The 18,507-nt window shown below is 46.9% G+C and overlaps 1 protein-coding gene across 1 annotated transcript in view; it reads right to left on the reverse strand.

Annotated features, from left to right (window-relative positions):
• Positions 1 to 395: 395 nt before the first annotated feature.
• prkaa1 (protein kinase, AMP-activated, alpha 1 catalytic subunit) overlaps positions 396 to 18,507 on the reverse strand; it is a 38,498-nt gene continuing 20,386 nt past the window's right edge. The window contains exons 6-9 of the mRNA XM_063049635.1: positions 11,792 to 12,016; positions 9,596 to 10,094; positions 6,917 to 7,043; positions 396 to 6,576 (exon numbers count right to left, since the gene is read on the reverse strand). Coding sequence (XP_062905705.1) covers positions 6,320 to 6,576; positions 6,917 to 7,043; positions 9,596 to 10,094; positions 11,792 to 12,016 — 1,108 coding nt within the window. The 3' untranslated portion in view covers positions 396 to 6,319. The remainder of the gene's footprint in view (positions 6,577 to 6,916; positions 7,044 to 9,595; positions 10,095 to 11,791; positions 12,017 to 18,507) is intronic.

Raw genomic sequence — 18,507 nt, forward strand, 5'->3', positions numbered from 1 at the left:
CACCCCAGTGATGGTGGTAGGGACCGACACGTGATCTGTAGGACACGGTTTTGGGAGCGTTATCTCGGCAGTCTGTGGATGGACTGGTATGGGGCTCAGCAGATCCCAGGCAGCTACGAGGATTATACAAGCTTGACCGTGCTGGGAGCTGTGTGCCAAATCTCAGGGTCTCAACCAGCCCTTGGAGGTGAGGCAGAGCTTCACCAGATTCAGCTGCTGCACGAGGCTCCTGCAATGTGACTCCTTTACACTGGTACAACTGAGTGTACGTGAGACAGCACACGCAAAAAGCTGGAGGGACTCAGCATCGATGGAGGCACTTCCCTCATAGGCGCTGCCTGACCCTCTGATTCCTCCAGCGTTTATTATCACTGACGTATGCATGAAACTTGTTTTGCAACAGCATTAATAAAAATCACTGTTACAATACAGATAACTTTCGGCAGAAGGGGCTCATCATCCATGGTTGGCTGCACATGAAGAAGGGAAACTCTGATTGCAAACCGCCACTGCCTTGTGGTGGCACCTAAACACAGAGCTGGAGTCCCTAAGGCAATCCTATGTTGAGTTCAGCACTGACTAGCAACTCCTGCGACACCGCTGGTGCCAAACTGTATTGGTCTCTGTTGTTCCTTTGGAATCGTCAGCTGCCTGGAGAGGAGGAGGCTGCTGCGAGGCAAAAGCTTGTCTCCATATCGTACTGCCCTGGCTTGCGTACTGTTTTACTGTTAGACAGCTGGGAAGTTACACCCATGGTCAACCCTGACCAACAGAGGGCCTCAAAATAGATCGAGCAAATTGATGACGAATGTCTCATAAAGCCTCAACATTACATCCTTGCTTTTGTATTCCAGTCCTCTCAAAATGAATGCTAACATTGCATTTGCCTTCCTTACCACTGACTCAACCTGTAAATTCACCTTTAGGAAATCCTGCACGGGAACTCCCAACTCCCCTTGCACCATCAATCATGATTCCCTTCCATCAACAAGGACCCCCACCATCCAGGTCACGCTCTCTTCTCACTGCTACCATCAGGAAGAAGATACAGGAGCCTCAATACCTGTACCATCAGCTTCAGGAATAGTTATTACCCCTCAACCATCAGGCTCTTGAACCGGATGGGATAATTTCACTCACCCCATCACTGCACCGTTCCCACAACCTATGGACTCATTTTGATCATCTCAATACTTACAGTTTATAAAAGGGGCCAGAAGGATCATTGGGGACCCAAGTCACCCCAATCACAATCTATTTCAGCTGCTACCGTCTGGGAAACGGTACCGCAGCATAAAAGCCAGGACCAACAGGCTCTGGGACAGCTTCTTCCAGCAGGCCATCAGACTGATGAACTCACGCTGATTTGAGTGTACTTCTATGTTACATTGAATGTTCTATTTATTATAAATGACTATGATTGCACTTAGTCATAATTTATTGATCCCGGGGGAAATTGGTTTTCGTTACAGTTGCACCATAAATAATTAAATAGTAATAAAACCATAAATAGTTAAATAGTAATATGTAAATTATGCCAGTAAATTATGAAATAAGTCCAGGATCAGCCTATTGGCTCAGGGTGTCTGACCCTCCAAGGGAAAAGTTGTAAAGTTTGATGGCCACAGGCAGGAATGACTTCCTATGACGCTCTGTGTTGCATCTCAGTGGAATGAGTCTCTGGCTGAACGTACTCCTGTGCCCACCCAGTACATTATGTAGTGGATGGGAGACATTGTCCAAGATGGCATGCAACTTGGACAGCATCCTCTTTTCGGACACCACTGTCAAGAGAGTCCAGTTCCATCCTCACAACATCACTGGCCTTACGAATGAGTTTGTTGATTCTGTTGGTGTCTGCTACCCTCAGCCTGCTGCCCCAGCACACAACAGCAAACATGATCGCACTGGCCACCACAGACTCATAGAACATCCTCAGCATTATCCGGCAGATGTTAAAGGACCTCAGTCTCCTCTGAAAATAGAGACAGGTCTGACCCTTCTTGTAGACAGCCTCAGTATTCTTTGAGCAGTCCAGTTTATTGTTAATTCGTATCCCCAGGTATTTGTAATCCTCCACCATGTCCACATTGACCCCCTGGATGGAAACAGGGGTCACCGGTACTTTAGCTCTCCTCAGGTCTACCACCAGCTCCTTAGTCTTTTTCACATTAAGCTGCAGATAATTCTGCTCACACCATGTAACAAAGTTTCCTACCGTAGCCCTGTACTCAGCCTCATTTCCCTTGCTGATGCATCCAACTATGGCAGAGTCATCAGCAAACTTCTGAAGATGACAAGACTCTGTGCAGTAGTTGAAGCACTTGCATATTTAGATGGAGATGTAACGTAAAGACTTTTATTCCTCATGTCTGTGAAGGATGTAAGAAATAAAGTCAATTCAATTTATTAGTTTCTTTTTTTCTTCCTTTATTTGCACAGTTCGTTGTTTTTTTTGTTGTGGTGGTTGTATGTCAATCCTGTTAGGTTGGGTGTGGTCCTTCATTGATTCTATTGTGTTTCTTGGATTTACTGTGAATTGCTCACAAGGAAATGAATCTCAATGTTGTATATGGTGACATATATGTACTTTCATAATAAATTTACTTTAACTTAAAAACTCTGATTTATGAAGTTTCTTCCTATTTAGAAAATATACGTTTTTATTCCTTCGAACAAGAGCATGACCGTACACATGCTTACACTGTATTCCATCTGCCATTTCTTTGCCCATTCTCCCATCCAAGTCTTCTGCAGACTTCCTGTTTCCTCAACACTCCCTGCGTCTCCACCTATCTTTGAATCATCAGCAAACTTGGCCTCAAAGCCATCAATTCCATCATCGAAATCATTGACATACGACATAAAAAGCAGTCCCAACACCAACCCCTGTTGAATACTAGTCACTGGCAGCCAACCAGAAAAGTCCCCCTTTACCCTGGCTCTTTGCCTCCTGCCAGTCAGCCAATCTTCCATCCGTGTTAGAATCTTTCCTGTAATACCATGGGCTCGTAGCTTGTTAAGCAGCTGCATTTGTGGCACCTTGTCAAAGGTCTTCTGAAAATCCAACTACACAACATTCACTGGCTCTCCTTCCTGTATTCTAACCCTGACAAATCCCTACAACCCAATGGCACTGGCCAGGTGGCAAAACAGCTACTGAGGTAGGAAACAGTCTAACATTAGTGACGCAGTGAACTTTACTCTGTATCTAATCCACATTGTCCCTGCTCCAGGTGTGTTTGACATGACCTGAAGGATTTTGCATCATTCCTAATTTATGTTATCCCTGTCCTGTGAGAACATGACAAGATGTTCATTCTGTCCTACCCCAGGATTGTATGATGGGACAGTGTAGAGGGAGTTAAACTCTGTGTCCGACCCTGGGAGTGTGTGATCGGACAGCGTAGAGGGAGTTAAACTCTGTCCAACCCCAGGATGTCTGATGGGATGTTATAAATGGAGCTGCACTCTGTGTTCGACCTGGGTGTGTGTGATGGGAGGGTGCTGTGCTTCATTCAAAATCTAATCTGTGCTAAATTGTGTGTCTGTCTATCTCTGTGTGTTGGTGTACGTGTCTGTCTGTCTGTGTGTTTGTCTCTGAGCAGTGATCTCACCAGATCAATTGCAAGACACTGGAAATGAGGAAGACATTGCACTGTCAGTTGGATTGATTGTAAAATCACCATTTATTTCTTACAAAATTATTTGCATTTATTGATTTAATCCTTTATGAAAGCCGTGATGTGGCAAGAGGCATTACTATATTCAGTACTGAATTACAGACCAGTGTAGACAATGCCTATAAAGTAAAAACTACAAAATTAGATGTACGCAGAATACAAAAAGGGTTTGCTGATTCAGTGCACTCAGTGTCAATGTTCCCATCCCTCTGGCAGGGCTGGCTCACACTGGGACAAATTCCTAATACTTCCAAAAACAAAACAGCTAGAGATCCAAAAATACCCTGGATCGCATCCAAGTCTCAGAGATTTCTGGTCATGATTTTCCCACTCACAATTCCAGCAGAAAGGGTATGTTCTCCCCATCATCAGTGATCAGCAACCTCCAAACATGGGAGATTGATCGCCTTCCTCAATGCGTTCCTGCTTCTCTCCTGAGTTAGCAGCACAGGGACAAACTTCCCTCAGTCTCTTCACCATGGCCATTTCCTGTGCTCACTGTACCCTCATTAACATGATAGATATTTAACGGCAGAGTAGCATAACAATTTAAAATCGGGTTTCAATTCCCCCTGCTGTCTGTTAGGAGTTTGTACATTCTTCCAGTATGCATGGCTGTTCTCTGGTTGCCTCCCACGGTCCAAACACCTACAGATTAGGATTAGTGAGTTGTGGGTATGTTCTGTTGGTATCTCAGAAAGATGGCATCCATCATTAAGGACTCCCATCACCCAAGACATGCCCTATTCTCATCAGGGAGAAGGAACAGCAGCCTGAAGACACACACTCAATGTCTGAGGAACAGCTTCTTCCCCTCCACCATCAGATTTCTGAATGGCCCATGAAGACTACCTCACATTTTTTCTTCTCTTTATGCACTACATTAATTTAAATATTTATATATATTTATTGTTATTTATAGTTTTTTAAATATTGTGTATTGCACTGTACTGCTGTCACAAGTCAACAAATCTCAGACATACGCCAGTGATATTAAACCTGATTTTGATTCACATAAAGCTTCATCTACACTGTCCCACCACACACTGCCCAGACAGAGGCAGCACAGAGGTTGACTGGAAGATTGGCCGGAGTCAGCCGTTCCTGATTTTCCAGTGTGGAGCCGAGAAGAGGTGCAGGAGAGCCACAGCTTTGCATTTGCTTTCTTTGGTGGGAAGAGGGGGCATATTTTTGTGGGGACGGTGCACAGGTTTAAGGTGAGAGAGAAAAGATTTAAAGGGCGCCTTGAGGACAAATGTTCTCTACAGTGGGTATATGGAATGAGCTGCCAGAGGAAGTGCTCAATACATGTACAGTACATGCACAATATTTAAAAGACATTTGGACAGGGATTGTTCAGAGGAAGGGTTGCCAACCTGTGTCCAGGGAACTCTCAGTTAATGATCAGGCTCCATGGCATAAGAAAGGTCCCTCTACACTGTCCCATCACATACTCCCAGTGTCAGACAGACAAGACACAGAGTGAAGCTCCTACACCGTCCCATCACACACACGCAAGGTCAGACACAGAGTGAAGTTCCCTCTACACTGTCCCATCAGACACTCTCAGGGTCAGGCACAGAGTGAAATTCCCTCTACACTGTCCCATCAGACACTCCCAGGGTCAGGCACAGAGTGAAATTCCCTCTACACTGTCCCATCAGACACTCCCAGGGTCAGGCACTGAGTGAAACTCCCTCTACACCGTCCCATCACACACACGCAAGGTCAGACACAGAGTGAAGCTCCCTCTACACTGTCCCATCAGACACTCTCAGGGTCAGGCACAGAGTGAAGTTCCCTCTACACTGTCCCATCAGACACTCTCAGGGTCAGGCACAGAGTGAAATTCCCTCTACACTGTCCCATCAGACACTCCCAGGGTTAGACAAGATTAGCATGTTGATGGTTTTGTAACAACCATCAGTTTGTCAGTGTTCCCAGACTGGAATTTACTCTTCCTAGACCCACAGTGGCTACAAGGAGATATACTGAAGCTTAATAAGACACTAGTCAGGCCACACTTGGAGTATTGTAATGGATGCAGGTTCGAGGGCAGCATTGAAGAGAAGTTTGGATTAATACATGAATGGGAGGGCTATGGAGGGTTATGGTCCAGGTACAAATCAAGGGAGTAGGCAGAACCACACAGACTAGATGGGCCAAAGGGCCTGTTCTGTGCTGTCATTCTCTAAGACTCTATTATACGCCCCTCCTCACCCAGCACTGGCCCTTACACCAAGAGCTGCCCGTCCAGTTGCCAACGCAAGTAGATATGACAATGGGTTCACATCAATGTCTTGATGCTGGTCACCACAGTCAAGAAGGAGGGGGTATAAACACTGACTGGAGTGCAACCCAACACGTACACTGCCTTGGCTGTAATGAGAGACTTAACAGCGAAGCAATTAATTTCACAACAGCCACTACTACAGACGCACGGGCAGGCGGCAGAGAGGGCTAGCGCACGGCACACAGAGGGAAGGAAAGAGTACTAGTTACAGGGACTCTCTCCTGGTTCACACCACCCTTGAGCGCCTGGCACAAGGGGAGCTAAAGGTTCTGAGCATGATGTTTTGCGGTATTTATCTGATTTTCCGTGGCGCCGTGCACGTGAAAGAGGAGGTGAGCATCCATTATCGGGCCAGTAGTTTGATCAGGTTGGCGCACATCTCGAAGAACTCGATGATATGGCTGCCAGCCCTGTGGTTGAGCTCAGTGGAGGCACCGAGTTCCCCCAGTGAGGGGGCGGACCAGGACGCGGCTGGGTCCGCGCATCTGTCTGTCGACTCCGTGTCCGAGTCGCTTCTCAAGCTGGAGTGTTGCTGGCTGCCGATGGATTCCGAGCGGTGGGGGGTCGATTGGCCAGACCGCGGCTCGATCGCCTCGTCCTCTGCGAGTGAGAGTAAACATCATTATGGTAAAGATGGGGCACCAGGCTGCACCCCTCCACTCTCATCACATTGCTCCACTCCTGATCCCTTACCCTTGCTGCATCATTGAATCCTGGTGCATAATCAAGAGTGGTGGGTGTGTGGAACGTGCAGCCGGGGTGACGGTAGAGGCAGGTACATGAAGGATATTTAAGAACCTCTAAAATATGGGATGGAAGGGTTAGATTGATGGTGGAGTACGTTATAACATTGTGGGCCGTTACCAAGGGGTGGGTCTTACTCGATCAGCATCTTGGGGGCTGGGACAGAGGGAAAGGGAGCAACGAGGGGTGAACTCACCATCAATACTGCGGAAATCTACCAAGTACGTCCGATTGTCCACCTGGTACAGTTGCAGACTCATCTTGGAGTAGGTTCCCGTCATGGAGTTCTCCCTACGAACTCGCAAGTGATAAGGGTTCACTACCTGGGGTTGGGGAGAGAGGGGTGGGAGGGAGAGGAGGGAGAGGGAGTGAGGGGGAGGGGGGTACAGGGTACAGTGGGGAGGGGAGGGGGAATGGGGAAACAGCCAAGTGGAGGGGTAGAAGGGGTGGGGGAGATGGAAGTGAGGAAGGGGTGGGGAGGTAGGAAGAAGAGGATGACAGAGTGTAGCAGGAAGAGGAGGGGGCAGGGATAGATGGGGGCAGGGAGGAGGGGGAAGAGAGGAGGGGAAGGGAAGGGACAGGGGACAGGGGGGTAGTGGGAGGGGGCATGAAAGTTGACAGCAGAGAGGATGTGAAATAACATGGGAATAATAACGCAGATAGAGGCAGGAGAGTGTGGAGTGGTGCAGGAAGTAGGAAGAGGGACAGGAAGGGAAAGAGAAGTAAGGGAAAGCTGTTGGATCCAACTGTTTAATCCTTAGATTAGGCTGTTTGATTGTTACTTTCTCTACAGTTTAACAATTAATTATCTGCATGCATATTACACATATCTAATATGCCTATAATGATGATACAAAATATAATTCTGGAAAGCTCTGGAAGCTACTTTGTTCCGTATCGAGTACTTTCTAATTGCTGTCTTTTCAGACCTTTTGAGCTTCTAAAGAACCTTTTGTCTAGTTATGGTAGCTTAACACACTTTATGGCCCCTGACACCCAGAACTTTCACCATATATTGCTAGTGTCTTCCACAGTGCAAACTACTTATTCAGTTCATCTGCCATTTCCTTGTCCCCCAATATTACCTCTTCCAGCATAGTTTTCCAGTGGTCCAATACCCACTCTGGCCTCTTGCTTTCTACCTGAAGAAACTTTGGGTATCCTCTTTAATATTTTTGGCTAGCACACTTTCAAATTCCGTCTTTTCCTTCTCAATGACTTTTGTTGTTGCCTTCTGTTGGCTTTTAAAAGCTTCTCAATCCTCTAACTTCCCACTAATTTTTGCTCTATTATTTGCCCTCTCTTTGGCTTTTATGTTGGCTTTGACTTCCCTTGTTCGACACTTTTGTGTCATCTACCTATAGAATACTTCTTCCTCTTCGGTATATATATATATTCTAAGAAGTATCAATTGATTGGAAAAGAACACTGACAGAGTTGACGACACTGCAGCAATGGTTGGAATTTCTGGAAGCAATTCAGAAGGCGCAGAATAAATATATATATACATATATGCATATACACACACACATACCGTGCACCTTCTGAATTGCTTCCAGAAATTCCAACCATTGCTGCTCGGTCATCAACCCCGCCAGTGTTCTTTTCCAATCAATTGTGGCCAATTCCTCCTCATGCCTCTGTAATTCCCTTTACTCCACTGTAATATTGAAACATCTGACCTTAGCTCCTCTTGCTCAGATTTTAGGGTGAATTTGACCATAACATGATCACTTTCCCCCAAGTGTTCTCCTACCTTAAGCTCTCTAATCAATTCCAGTTCATTGCACGACACCCAATCCAGTATAGCTGATCCTCTAGTGGGCTTAACCATGAGCTGATTTAAAAAGCCTTCTCATGGACAGTCTAGAAATTCCCCCTCTTGCAAACCAGCACCAATCTGATTTTCCCAATCCACCTGCATACTGAAATTCTCCATGACTACTGTAACATCCTTACTACTGTTTGGGGGTCTGTAGATAACTCCCAACAGGGTCTTTTTACCCTTAGCTCTATCCATAATGATTCAACATCTTCTGACCCTATGTCACCTCTTTCTGATAATTTAATCTTTTTTAGCCAACAGAGCCATGCCCTCTCTTTACCTTCCTGCCTGTCCTTTTGACACCATGTGCATCCTTGTACATTTAGTTCCCTGCTATAATCTTCTTTCAGCCATGATTCAGTGATGCCTACAACATCGTACATGATAATCTGTAACTGTGTGCTACAAGTTCATCGACCTTATTCCATATTCTACATGCATTCAAATATAATACCATTAGTCCTGTATTCACCTTTTTTGATTTTGTCCGTCTTTTACATTGCAACTCGTCCTGTTGACTGCAATGTTGCCTTCTCATCAGCCTCGTTAGGAATTTCAATACACATTGTCTCTGTCTGTAAACCAACTTCGTGACGATCACTCTGGTTCCCATCCCCCTGTCAAATTAGTTTAAGCCCACCCAAACAACTGTAGCCAACCTGACCATAAAGATATTGGATCCCTTTGGGTTCAGGTGTAACCCGTTCCCTTTGTACAGGTCATACCTTCCCCAGAAGAGATCACAATGGTCCGTAAGTCTAAACCCATGCACGCTGCACCAATTCCTCAGCCATGCATTCACCTGCCAAATCACCCTATTTTTACCCCCACTGGTGCCTGGCACAGGCAGCAATCCAGAGATCACTACCCTGGAGGTCCTGTTTCTCAGCTTTCTGCCTAGCTCCCTAAAATCTCTCTTCAGGACCTCCTCATCTTACCTTCCCATTGGTGGCATCACAGCATGGCACACCCCAACCCCTCCTTCCTTTCTCCCACTGCAGCTCCATCCCCTCGCCACAACCCCTCGCCTCTCCACTCCCCCCCCCTCACCTTCCACTGGTACCCAAGCTGCTTCATGGCACGGCACACCTCGGCCATGATGTCACTGGGCCGGCTCTGGCTGCGGATGCCCAGATGCCATTTGGCACGGCGAACCCCAGGGTGCTTGGCCCTCTGGGGGTTCAGCTCGTCCAGGGTATGCCGGGGCCTGGGTCCGGCCTCCGATACCAGAAAGGGCATGCGTTCAGGGTGGACCCTAGTTGGGCACTGCTGCTCGTCCAGAAAGGAGGCACCGTCGGGTGGGCTGGAGGCCAGGTAGAAGTCGCGGGCCTCGCTCATGATGCGGCGGTTGTCAATAATGAGGTGGTAGGCGACAGCCAGGGGATCCTGATGGTTCCGGTTGTACAGACAGTTCAGCACCTCCTCCTCTGCACACTCAAACTTCTCGCACACCTCACGCAGCGCCTCATCATCGATCATACTGCTGCTATATGCTGGGTCCTCCGGGAACAGGTACTTGGGAAGGTCCACCTTAAACCACTCGTGTTCCCTGGAAGGGATACAGATTCGCTTTACGCACACAAAATGATGGAGGAACTCAGGTCAGGCAGCATCTATGGAGGGGAACAACAGTCAACAATTCGGGCTGAAGCCCTTCATCAGGACTGGAAAGGAAGATGGCAAAGCCAGAATAAGAAAGTGCGGACAGGGGAGGGAGTACAAGCTTGCGTGTCTTATGGTCACTAGTGCCCCCTTTGAGGACACCTTCAGAAGGCGGGGCCTCAAAAAGGCAGCATCCATTATTAAGGACCCTCACCACCTAGAATATACCCTCTTCTCATTACTACCATCAGGGAGGAGGTATAGGAACCAGAAGATTCACACTCAGTGATTCTCTTCTGCCATCAGATTTCTGAATGGACAATGAACCCATGAACCTACCTCACTATTACTTTTTGTGTGTGTGTAGCTTTGGATTTTCAGCATCTGCAGAATCTCATTGGAGTGACTGGGCTTGTATACTCTGGAATTTAGAAGGCTGAGAGGGGATCTTATTGAAACATATAAGATTATTAAGGGATTGGACACGCTGCAGGCAGGAAGCATGTTCCTGCTGATGGGTGAGAACAGAACCAGAGGCCACAGTTTAAGAATAAGGGGTAGGCCATTTAGAATGGAGTTGAGGAAAAACTTTTTCACCCAGAGAGTGATGGATATATGGAATGCTCTGCCCCAGAAGGCTGTGGAGACCAAGTCTCTGGATGCTTTCAAGAAAGAGATGGATAGAGCTCTTAAAGATAGTGGAATCAAAGGTTATGGGGATAAGGCAGGAACTGGATACTGATTGTGGATGAACAGCCATGATCACAGTGAATGGCGGTGCTGGCTCGAAGGGCCGAATGGCCGACTCCTGCTCCTATTGTCTATTGTCACGTGCTTAATATATTTTTTGCTCTCCTTTTGCACTACTTATTTAATTTTAATAAATACACGTTATCTACATATTTATATAAAAGTAAATACATAAGTAACTATAAATTACAACAAGGATTCCCAACCTGGGGTCCACATATATACATACACTAATTGTAATTTATAGCTTTTATCATTATGTATTGCAGTGTACTGCTGCTGCAAAACAACACACTTCACAACATACTGAATGTTAGTGATATTAAACTTGATTTTGATCCTAAAGAACAAAACAAATACACAGTGCAATAAAAAAAAAGGAGTAACAAATTTGATTCACGGAGCAATCAGAAACCTGACAGCGGGGGGAGAAGCTGCTAAAACATGGAGGGTGTGTCTTCAGGCCCCACCCTGATGGCAGTAATGGGAAGCGGGCATATCCTGCGTTGTGAGGGCCCTTCATGATAGATGCCACCTTCCTGAGGCACTGGCTCTTGGAGATGCCAATGGTGGGGAGGGATGTGTCCATGATGGAGCTGGCTGGGACTACAACTGTCTGCAGCCTCTTGTGATCCTGTACATCTGCGCCTCCGAACCAGACAGTGATGCAACTTGGAGCCTATAGTAATTTTTATGTATTGCCCTTAACTGTTTGCTGTAAAACAACAAATTTCACCACATTTGTCTGTGATGATATACCCGATTCTGTTCTGCATTTCTGTGACTCTTTAACTGAACAATCAGGGAGAAGGAAAGCAGGTGCTCTAAGTCAGCTGTGCCAGAAGAATGCCAGGGACAGATGTTGCTGCAATCCTCCTGGCCACTTCTACTCACCGGATGTCCTTGATGGTGGTCCTCTTCATGGGGTCGACCTGTAGCATGTGCTTGAGGAGGCTGATGACAGAAGGGTTCAGGTACTGCGGTGTGTAGAAGATGCCGTCACAGATCTTCTTGAAGAGCATGGGAACGTGGTCATCATCAAATGGGAGGGTGCCGCACAGCAGGGCGTAGAGTATTACCCCGCAACTCCATATATCCACCTCCGGACCGGCATACAGCCTGACAGGAAGCAACACACCATACTCAAATCACTGGGGAGCTGGCACCGAGACCCAGCAAACCACACACCCCTCACATCCACATGGCCACCTCTGCCAGCGTACAGTCTGACAGGAGGCAGTGGTGCAGGGCTAGCCGGAGCACACCAGAGCTCGTCCAGCACATCTTTAAGACATTGCTGATCTCCTGGGATTTTTACGCACAACAGACTCTGGAGTTTACAAAGAATGGTGCCAAAAAAAAAACATCCAGCGAGTGGCTGTTCTGTGAGCAAAAACATCTTGTTAAATCCACTCACTGAATGTTTTTTTTTGTTTTTGGCACAATTCTTTGTAAACTCCAGAGTCTGTTGTGCATAAAAATCCCAGGAGGTCAGCAGTTTCTGAGATACTCAAATCACCCTGGGCGGCACCTAATTAATTAGCTTGTTAATTTCAGCTTTTTTCTTAAAGATGTGCCGGACGTGCTCTGGCTAGCACTGCACCACTGACAGGAGGCAACACACCACACTGGGGAGCCGGCGCCAAGACCCACTAACCCACCCACCAGGCACAATCCCAGCCAATCCACAAATGCAGGAACCAGAAGACGGGAGGAGAATCAAGTAGCCCACATCTCCTTTAAAGTTACCGCCCCCTCCTCATGTATTAGACATTTCTACTCTGAGAAAAACATTCTGACCATCTACCCCTGACAATGCCTCTCATAGTTTCAGAAACTTCTATCAGCTCTGGAGCTAAGGAAATTCACCATATCCACTTTGACCCTCACCAATCTTTACAGGGAGCATCCTATCCAGACGCATCCTAGTTTGAATTGCCGAGATCATAAGAAAACCATAAGACACTGGAGAGGAATTAGTCCATTCGGCCCATCGTGTCTGTTCTGCCATTCCATCACGGCTGATTTATTATCTTTCTTAACCCATTCTCCTACCCTCTCTCCTTAAACTGACTAATCAAGAACCTATCAACTTCCGACAGAGAAAATAGTCTGCGATCAAGGGAATGGCGGCGATTTAAAAGGGCAGACATCCTGCTTCGGGTTTGATTCAAAGAAGGAGTCTGAGAGTCTGAGTGGGAGTGCCAAGAAAGAGATTTTTGAAATTTTCGTTATTTCTTTTTCCAACGGCTTTCTGAGAGGCGGGACTGCGCAGGCGTGTGACGTCGGGCAGTGCAGCGCGGCAGATTTAAAAGGGCAGACATCCTGCTTCGGGTTTGATTCGAAGAAGGAGTCTGAGAGTCTGAGTGGGAGTGCCGAGAAAGAGATTTTTGAAATTTTCGTTATTTTTTTTTCTCCAACAGCTTTCTGAGAGGCGGGACAGCACAGGCGTGTGACGTCGGGCAGTGCAGCGCGGCAGATTTAAAAGGAACAAAGCCTCATAGAGCGGGCAGCGTAGCTTGCGGGCGGCGGAGTGAGCCGGGAGCAGAGTGAGGACTTAAGGGCTTCGGCTCACCGGGCTTAGGCGGAAGCGGGCGAGGCGAGGAAGGTCTGACATTCATTTGCCGTTGCTATTTGAGGAGAGGGGCATTATGACTGTGAGGGCAGTTTGCTGTTCTCGGTGTCGGATGTGGGAGGCCCTGGAGTCTCCAAGCCTCCCGGACGTCTACATCTGCGCCAAGTGCATCGAGATGCAGCTCCTAAGGGACCGCGTTACGGAACTGGAGCTGCAGCTCGATGACCTTCGTCTGGTCAGGGAGAGCGAAGAGGTGATAGAGAGGAGTGGAAGGCAGGTGGTCACGCTGGGGCCACGGGAGGCAGACAAGTGGGTCACGGTTAGGAGGGGGAAGGGGAAAAGTCAGGTGATGGGGAGTACCCCGGTGGCTGTGCCCCTTAACAACAGGTACTCCTGTTTGAGTACTGTTGGGGGGGACAGCTTACCCGGGGGAAGCGACAGTGGCCGTGCCTCCGGCACAGAGTCTGGCCCTGTAGCTCAGAAGGGTAGGGCAAGGAGGAGGAGGGCAGTTGTGATAGGGGACTCGATAGTAAGGGGGTCAGATAGGCGATTCTGTGGACGCAGTCCAGAGACCCGGATGGTAGTTTGCCTCCCTGGTGCCAGGGTCCAGGATATTTCTGATCGTGTCCAAGATACCCTGAAGTGGGAGGGTGAGGAGCCAGAGGTCGTGGTACATATAGGTACCAATGACATAGGTAGGAAAAGGGATGAGGTCCTGAAAGGAGAATATAGGGAGCTAGGAAGGGAGTTGAGAAAAAGGACCGCAAAGGTAGTAATCTCGGGATTACTGCCTGTGCCACGCGACAGTGAGAGTAGGAATGCGATGAGGTGGAGGATAAATGCGTGGCTGAGGGATTGGAGCAGGGGGCAGGGATTCAAGTTTTTGGATCATTGCGACCTCTTTTGGCGCAGGCGTGACCTGTACAAAAAGGACGGGTTACACTTGAATCCTAGGGGGACCAATATCCTGGCAGGGAGATTAGCGGGGGCTACTGAGGTGACTTTAAACTAGAATGGTTGGGGGGTGGGAATCAAATTAAAGAGGCTAGGCGTGAGGAGGTTAGTTCACAACAGAGGGATGGGAACCAGTGCAGAGAGACAGAGGGGTGTAAAGTGAGCGTAGAAGCAAAAATTACAAAGGAGAAAAGTAAAAGTGGCAGGCCGACAAATCCAGGGCAAGCATTAAAAAGGGCCACTTTTCAACATAATTGTACAAGGGCTAAGAGAGTTGTAAAAGAGCGCCTGAAGGCTTTATGTGTCAATGCAAGGAGCATTCGTAATAAGGTGGATGAATTGAAAGTGCAGATTGTTATTAATGATTATGATATAGTTGGGATCACAGAGACATGGCTCCAGGGTGACTAGGGATGGGAGCTCAACGTTCAGGGATATTCAATATTCAGGAGGGATAGACATGAAGGAAAAGGAGGTGGGGTGGCGTTGCTGGTTAAAGAAGAGATTAACGCAATAGAAAGGAAGGACATAAGCCGGGAAGATGTGGAATCGATATGGGTAGAGCTGCGTAACACTAAGGGGCAGAAGACGCTGGTGGGAGTTGTGTACAGGCCACCTAACAGTAGTAGTGAGGTCGGAGATGGTATTAAACAGGAAATTAGAAATGTGTGCAATAAAGGAACAGCAGTTATAATGGGTGACTTCAATCTACATGTAGACTGGGTGAACCAAATTGGTAAAGGTGCTGAGGAAGAGGATTTCTTGGAATGTATGCGGGATGGTTTTTTGAACCAACATGTCGAGGAACCAACTAGAGAGCAGGCTATTCTGGATTGGGTTTTGAGCAATGAGGAAGGGTTAATTAGCGATCTTGTCGTGAGAGGCCCCTTGGGTAAGAGTGACCATAATATGGTGGAATTCTTCATTAATATGGAGAGTGACATAGTTAATTCAGAAACAAAGGTTCTGGACTTAAAGAGGGGTAACTTTGAAGGTATGAGATGTGAATTAGCTAAGATAGACTGGCAAATGACACTTAAAGGATTGACGGTGGATATGCAATGGCAAGCATTTAAAGGTTGCACGGATGAACCACAACAATTGTTCATCCCAGTTTGGCAAAAGAATAAATCAAGGAAGGTAGTGCACCCGTGGCTGACAAGAGAAATTAGGGATAGTATCAATTCCAAAGAAGAAGCATACAAATTAGCCAGAGAAAGTGGCTCACCTGAGGACTGGGAGAAATTCAGAGTTCAGCAGAGGAGGGCAAAGGGCTTAATTAGGAAGGGGAAAAAAGATTATGAGAGAAAACTGGCGGGGAACATAAAAACAGACTGTAAAAGCTTTTATAGATATGTAAAAAGGAAAAGACTGGTAAAGACAAATGTAGGTCCCCTGCAGACAGAAACAGGTGAATTGATTATGGGGAGCAAGGACATGGCAGACCAATTGAATAATTACTTTGGTTCTGTCTTCACTAATGAGGACATAAATAATCTTCCAGAAATAGTAAGGGACAGAGGGTCCAGTGAGATGGAGGAACTGAGTGAAATACATGTTAGTAGGGAAGTGGTGTTAGGTAAATTGAAGGGATTGAAGGCAGATAAATCCCCAGGGCCAGATGGTCTGCATCCTAGAGTGCTTAAGGAAGTAGCCCAAGAAATAGTGGATGCATTAGTGTTAATTTTTCAAAACTCGTTAGATTCTGGACTAGTTCCTGAGGATTGGAGGGTGGCTAATGTAACCCCACTTTTTAAAAAAGGAGGGAGAGAGAAACCGGGGAATTATAGACCGGTTAGCCTAACGTCGGTGGTGGGGAAACTGCTGGAGTCAGTTATCAAGGATATGATAACAGAACATTTGGAAAGCGGTGAAATGATCGGACAAAGTCAGCATGGATTTGTGAAAGGAAAATCATGTCTGACGAATCTCATAGAATTTTTTGAGGATGTAACTAGTAGAGTGGATAGGGGAGAACCAGTGGATGTGGTATATTTGGATTTTCAAAAGGCTTTTGACAAGGTCCCACACAGGAGATTAGTGTGCAAACTTAAAGCACACGGTATTGGGGGTAAGGTATTGGTGTGGGTGGAGAATTGGTTAGCAGACAGGAAGCAAAGAGTGGGAATAAACGGGACCTTTTCAGAATGGCAGGCGGTGACTAGTGGGGTACCGCAAGGCTCAGTGCTGGGACCCCAGTTGTTTACAATTTATATTAATGACTTGGATGAGGGAATTAAATGCAGCATCTCCAAGTTTGCGGATGACACGAAGCTGGGTGGCAGTGTTAGCAGTGAGGAGGATGCTAAGAGGATGCAGGGTGACTTGGATAGGTTGGGTGAGTGGGCAAACTCATGGCAGATGCAATTTAATGTGGATAAATGTGAAATTATCCACTTTGGTGGCAAAAATAGGAAAACAGATTATTATCTGAATGGTGGCCGATTAGGAAAAGGGGAGGTGCAACGAGACCTGGGTGTCATTATACACCAGTCATTGAAAGTGGGCATGCAGGTACAGCAGGCGGTGAAAAGGCGAATGGTATGCTGGCATTCATAGCGAGAGGATTCGAGTACAGGAGCAGGGAGGTACTACTGCAGTTGTACAAGGCCTTGGTGAGATCACACCTGGAGTATTGTGTGCAGTTTTGGTCACCTAATCTGAGAAAAGACATCTTTGCCATAGAGGGAGTACAAAGAAGGTTCACCAGATTGATTCCTGGGATGGCAGGACTTTCATATGAAGAAAGACTGGATGAACTGGGCTTGTACTCGTTGGAATTTAGAAGATTGAGGGGGGATCTGATTGAAACGTATAAGATCCTGAAGGGATTGGACAGGCTAGATGCAGGAAGATTGTTCCCGATGTTGGGGAAGTCCAGAACGAGGGGTCACAGTTTGAGGATAGAGGGGAAGCCTTTTAGGACCGAGATTAGGAAAAACTTCTTCACACAGAGAGTGGTGAATCTGTGGAATTCTCTGCCACAGGAAACTGTTGAGGCCAGTTCATTGGCTATGTTTAAGAGGGAATTGGATATGGCCCTTGTGGCTACAGGGGTCAGGGGGTATGGAGGGAAGGCTGGGGCAGGGTTCTGAGTTGGATGATCAGCCATGATCATAATAAATGGCGGTGCAGGCTCGAAGGGCCGAATGGCCTACTCCTGCACCTATTTTCTATGTTTCTATGTAAGGAAAAGGTCTCTCGACAAAAAAGAAGGTAAACTGCCCCAAAATCGAATTCAGACAAATACTTAATATTGCATAAATATATTAATAAAAGGGGCAAGGATGATGTCTAAGAACAAGAATAAAAAGTCCGCTTCGAAGGCTGATAAACATAAAGAGATGCAGCAAGGCGAAGGGCCTAGCTCCCCCACGGCAAGCCAGGATGGAGATAATGAGGGGGAATCGGTGATTCTGTCTTTGATTCTCGGAGAGATTCGCGAGTTCCGACAAGATAACAGCAAACAGCTGGAAGATATTAAAGGAGAAATAGAAAAAACTAACTCGCGGATAGATGAAGCCGAAGCGAGGATTGTTGGAATTGAAGCTACAAAACGCCGAGGAAGTGATAGCAGAAATGCTGAAGCTACAAGACCAGCTCCAGTGGAAACTAATAGATCAAGAAGGCCGCTCGAGAAGGGAAAATGTAAGGATCTACGGAGTTCCCGAAGGAATCGAAGGTAAACCCGGATTGATGATTCCCTTCGTGGAGAAGCTGCTTAGAGAGAACCTTGATATACCGGCCGCAAAAGACCTACAGATAGAAAGGGCTCACTGCGCGTTGGCACCACAGTCTCCGGCAGGCGCCCAGCCCAGATCGATTCTGATCAGATTTCTCAGTTACAGAACGAAGGAAGAGGTGCTTAAAAGAGCATGGCAAAAGAAAGGTTTCATGTGAAACAACTGCAAAATCAGTTTAGACCACGACTACGCACCGGGGATTCTTGCCAGACGGAAGGAATATACGGAAACACGGAGAGTCCTGAAGGAAAACAACATCAGATTCCAGACCCTGTATCCAGCTCGGCTGAGACTCTTTTACGACGAAGGGACAAAAACTTACGCTACGGTGGAGGAGG

This window comes from Mobula hypostoma, chromosome 5 (assembly GCF_963921235.1).
Source record: "Mobula hypostoma chromosome 5, sMobHyp1.1, whole genome shotgun sequence".
Taxonomy (NCBI): domain Eukaryota; kingdom Metazoa; phylum Chordata; class Chondrichthyes; order Myliobatiformes; family Myliobatidae; genus Mobula; species Mobula hypostoma.